Raw genomic sequence first — 4,606 nt, 5'->3', positions numbered from 1 at the left:
ATACACCCGGGATCAAGCTTGAAAATCAACTGTTTTTTTTTTTTTTTTTTAATATGAATATTTTTATGAAATCTAGATTTCTATGTTGTTGGATTGCCAATGTGATAAGCAATGTGCCCCAACGATCCTTTTTTAAATTTGAAATCTAAACAAATAAATATGCGAGCAAGAACCGGCAATAGAGAAACTTTCTCCTTTTATTTTTTAATGAGTTATGTGGTTACATGTCAACGTGCGTCAAGTCCGTCCACCGAAAGTCCGTCTTATTTATCAGCACTCTTATTACACAGCGGAAGCCTTTCAAAAAGAACACAGGTCACAAACTCACTCTTAGTTGAGAGGGAGAGAATCAAAACGGCAACCAACTTCCTTGTTTTCACTGCTAGTGACCATTCTTTTGTTACTTGTCAATCCTTTCTACTCTCTCTCTTCTCTCTCTCACACACACACACACACCTAACCCCTCTTTTTTCTTCATTCTGTCACTCTGCCCTTCCCTGACACTCCTTTGGTAGCCATGGCTAACAACGGTAGCCTTCAACAAATCTTAGAGAACCCATCACGCAGCCAATATTTGGATAATAATCAGATTCAATCCATAAAACCTTCTGAAGACTCTTTTTGCTTCGAAATCTTTGGCGAACTCCATTTCAAAGAAATCCACGAAGAAGAATCATCATCATCATCTTTTCTTCCCAAGAATGATTGGTTCTCATTCAAGAAATTGGTAAGTTTACAGAACTGCACTGAAAGACTTGGATTCGAAAGCATCAATGACTATGTGGAGGAATCCAAGAATAATGATAGCGAGGAAGATAGGAAAAGCCATGAGATGGAGAAGAAGAAGGAGAAGGTGACTGTTACGAACGACGATCTGAATGAGTTTAGGAAATCAAAGACAAGCAACAAGTGCTTTCCTCCTCCAATTTCTTGTCTAGGTAGGAGTGGAAAGCCAAGGGTTTGCCTTAAATCTTTTCGCCATGGTGGGAGACTTATTCTCAAGGAGATCAAGTTTTCCTCTCAGAAATCCTTTCATGCATGCAGAGAAGATGGAACTCTTAAGCTGCAATATGTTCAACCAGTCGAAGAAATCCCCCAAGAAAAAGAAGAGCAAGAATTAGGAGTGTAAAAAAGATGATGCCGAGGAGGAAGAAGAATTTTGAATAAGATCTTCAATGATCAACTCTGTGTCTTCTTGCATCTTCAGAGAGATTGCAATTAATAACAAGGGAAATGAGTCATGAGTTGTGTTTGGTGTTTCTTGGAAAGATTTGATTGTGGAAAAGAAATGTATTCCCTTTGTGGTTTTCTTCTTTTATTAATTATAGTGTTAGAGGTTCCTCAAACTCATCTGAGGCTTAATTGAAGTGTGCAGGTCGGGATTAATATTGCAATGGCTAGCTATAATGCTAATTAGATTTTGTTGGGCCTTCTCACTGTGTTCTAAATTGTTACAAATTAAATTCTATCCCCACCATTTTTTATCCAATTGGGTAATTGTTTTTAAACATATTGATTTCCCCAATTACTTCGAATATGTGATCGAAGTCAATTTTGATGATTTACTTTAAGGGTAGCTTGGAAGTGGAAGTGGTAGTTGCTGGGAGTGTTTGGTTCATCAATTCCATTAGAGTTGCAACTCTAATTACTGCTTCCAAACACACCCTAATTGATTTCTTGCATTTTTTTCAGGCACGTGTGTGAATCACAATGTGTGATTTTACTATAGTATTAATGACTAGAAACATAGGTCATCATGTGCCACTTAATACGATTTCGACGTAGTAATTATGAACATTAAACCTAATCTATTGATGGATGAATGTTTATTATATAGAATTGGTTAAATTTAATGAAAATAGAAGGGTTTTTTTTTTTCTGTTAAGCAAGCAAATGATTTTATAGATTAAATAAATATACAAAGATAAGAGGGCATACCCCTACCATTTGTGTTTAATTGGTAAACCTGCTCTCAATGAGATCAATTATTGGCGATGCCAAGAATTGAACCCAGATATGGGTTCGATTACATCTTTGAATATTGAAATGTGGAAGATCCATCAAATCTCCAAAATAAATTCCTTCTAACCTGGAGAAACAAGTCGGAATTCCCATTCCAAAGATAGAAGTTATAGTTATGTTCATTGAAAATAAGAAGTGGATGCAAGGAAAAAAAAATGAAGAGTAAATTATTTTTTCGCTTTTTGATCTTTTGAGATATCTAATCAATTAAGTCATCTCTTATTAATTCTAGTTAAGGTTCTCTAGTACTTACTTTTACAATTGCTCTCTCGTTATTTAAAGAATAATAATGACTCAAGGAGATCAAGTTTTCCTCTCAGAAATCCTTTCATGCCTGCCAGAGAAGATGGAACTCTTAAGCTGCAATATGTTCAACCAGTCGAAGAAATCCCCCAAGAAAAAGAAGAGCAAGAATTAGGAGTGTAAAAAAGATGATGCCGAGGAGGAAGAAGAATTTTGAATAAAGATCTTCAATGATCAACTCTGTGTCTTCTTTGCATCTTCAGAGAGATTGCAATTAATAAACAAGGGAAATGAGTCATGAGTTTGTGTTTGGTGTTTCTTGGAAAGATTTGATTGTGGAAAGAAATGTATTCCCTTTGTGGTTTTCTTCTTTTATTAATTATTAGTGGTAGAGGTTCCTCAAAACTCATCTGAGGCTTAATTGAAGTGTGCAGGTCGGGATTAATATTGCAATGGCTAGCTATAATGCTTAATTAGATTCTTTTGGGCCTTCTCACTGTGTTCTAAATTGTTACAGATTAAATTCTATCCCCACCATTTTTTATCCAATTGGGTTAATTGTTTTTAAACATATTGATTTCCCCAATTACTTCGAATATGTGATCGAAATCAATTTGTGATTTTACTTTAAGGGTAAGCTTGGAAGTGGTAGTTGCTGGGAGTGTTTGGTTCATCAATTCCATTAGAGTTGCAACTCTAATTACTGCTTCCAAACACACCCTAATTGATTTCTTGATTTTTTCAGGCACGTGGTGAATCACAATGTGTGATTTTACTATAGTAATTAATGACTAGAAACATAGGTCATCATGTGCCACTTACTACGATTTCGACGTAGTAATTATTGAACATTAAACCCAATCTATTGATGGATGAATGTTTATTATATAGAATTGGTTAAATTTAATGAAAATAGAAAGGGTTTTTTTTTTCCGTTAAGCAAGCAAATGATTTAATAGATTAAATAAATATACAAAGATAAGAGGGCATACCCCTACCATTTTGTTTAATTGGTAAACCTGCTCTCAATGAGATCAATTATTGGCGATGCCAAGAATTGAACCCAGATTTATGGGTTCGATTACATCTTTGAATATTTGAAATGTGGAAGATCCATCAAATCTGCAAATAAATTCTTTCTAACCTGGAGAAGCAAGTCGGAATTCCCATTCCAAAATAGAAGTTATAGTTATGTTCATTGAAAATAGAAGTGGATGCAAGGAAAAAAAAATGAAGAGTAAATTATTTTTCACTTTTTGATGTTTTGAGATATCTAATCAATTAAGTCATCTCTTATAAATTCTAGTTAAGGTCTCTAGTACTTACTTTTACAATTGCTCTCTCGTTATTTTAAGAATAATAATGAATGTGCACAGTTTTGGTATGCAGTTAACGTCGCAAGGGCACAAAACCACACATCTTTTTTATGTGTATCCTGATGAAAAAGATCTATGATTCTATGCCCTTGCTATGTCAACTGCGTACCAAAACTACATGCATTCATCACGGCTCTTATTTTAATTAGTAGCTTTTGTAATTAATGTAAGCCAAAAAAATCAAGTCGATGATGCCAACTTAGTTAAGTTGGTGAAGGCATGTGGAGTGTTGATCCTATAGTTGTGTTCAAATCTCGTTCAACCCACCTACACACACACACACACATATAACTACCTTGCTTGCCTAGCAAACAAACAAACAAACAAAAAAAGCCAAAAATCTAATGAATTCTCATTTGGATCAAGAGAAATTGACCAAAATGGAGAACTTTTCAAACTTATTTATCAAAATGGGGCATTGTACATCTTATTTCTGAAAACGGTAATGTAAACTTGAGATTTTCGAGTTCGAAGATCTCTACTAGTTGGATTTGGAATCACCACCATTCTTTTCTAGAAAAGGGTGTGAATGGGCATTTGAAAAATGATTTTGAAAACTTATTTTTATTTGTATTGACTTTTGTACATATAAGGGTATTAGTCCACCTAAGATTTAGGTAAGAGGATCCATGTTAAGAAATAGGAAAGATATTAGACACCATATTCTCTCCACCATAGGTGGTAACCTTAGATTCGATCGTTTTTCAAAAAAAATAAAAGTTGGGAAAAATTGGTTTGTGCCTTCGAGTGGGAGGGACTTCGATTTTGGCTTAAATCAAAAAGGTGTTTCTTTATTGAGGAAGGGGCCTTATCATGATTCATGCCCTTAGAAATTTTGGAAAACTTTATACTCTTTGGTCAATGACCCATTTTCATAAGAAAATAGCTCAAGGCCTTGATCTCAAAACATTTTGTGGTATGTGCAAAAGTGTAGGGATTTTTAATAAATATTTTTGAAAAGGGTT

At 34.5% G+C, this 4,606-nt stretch overlaps 1 protein-coding gene across 1 annotated transcript; it reads left to right on the top strand.

The window, feature by feature from the left end:
• The first annotated feature begins 301 nt into the window (after positions 1-301).
• Positions 302-1,211, top strand: LOC147400079 (uncharacterized). The gene has a single exon (XM_086446642.1). The coding sequence runs from the start codon at positions 518-520 to the stop codon at positions 1,127-1,129; it is 612 nt and encodes a 203-aa protein (XP_086302768.1). The 5' UTR covers positions 302-517; the 3' UTR covers positions 1,130-1,211.
• The last annotated feature ends 3,395 nt before the right edge of the window (positions 1,212-4,606 follow it).

This window comes from Akebia trifoliata, chromosome 6, assembly GCF_017979445.1.
Source record: "Akebia trifoliata isolate Shusen 1 chromosome 6, ASM1797944v1, whole genome shotgun sequence".
Taxonomy (NCBI): Eukaryota; Viridiplantae; Streptophyta; class Magnoliopsida; order Ranunculales; family Lardizabalaceae; genus Akebia; species Akebia trifoliata.
Note: the sequence above shows the minus strand (reverse complement) of the source record. Positions and strands in the feature narration are given on the sequence as shown.

What these genes read in the sequence shown, in the direction of transcription:
- LOC147400079 (XM_086446642.1), top strand. Translation starts at nt 518, where the DNA reads ATGGCTAACAACGGTAGCCTTCAACAAATCTTAGAGAACCCATCACGC.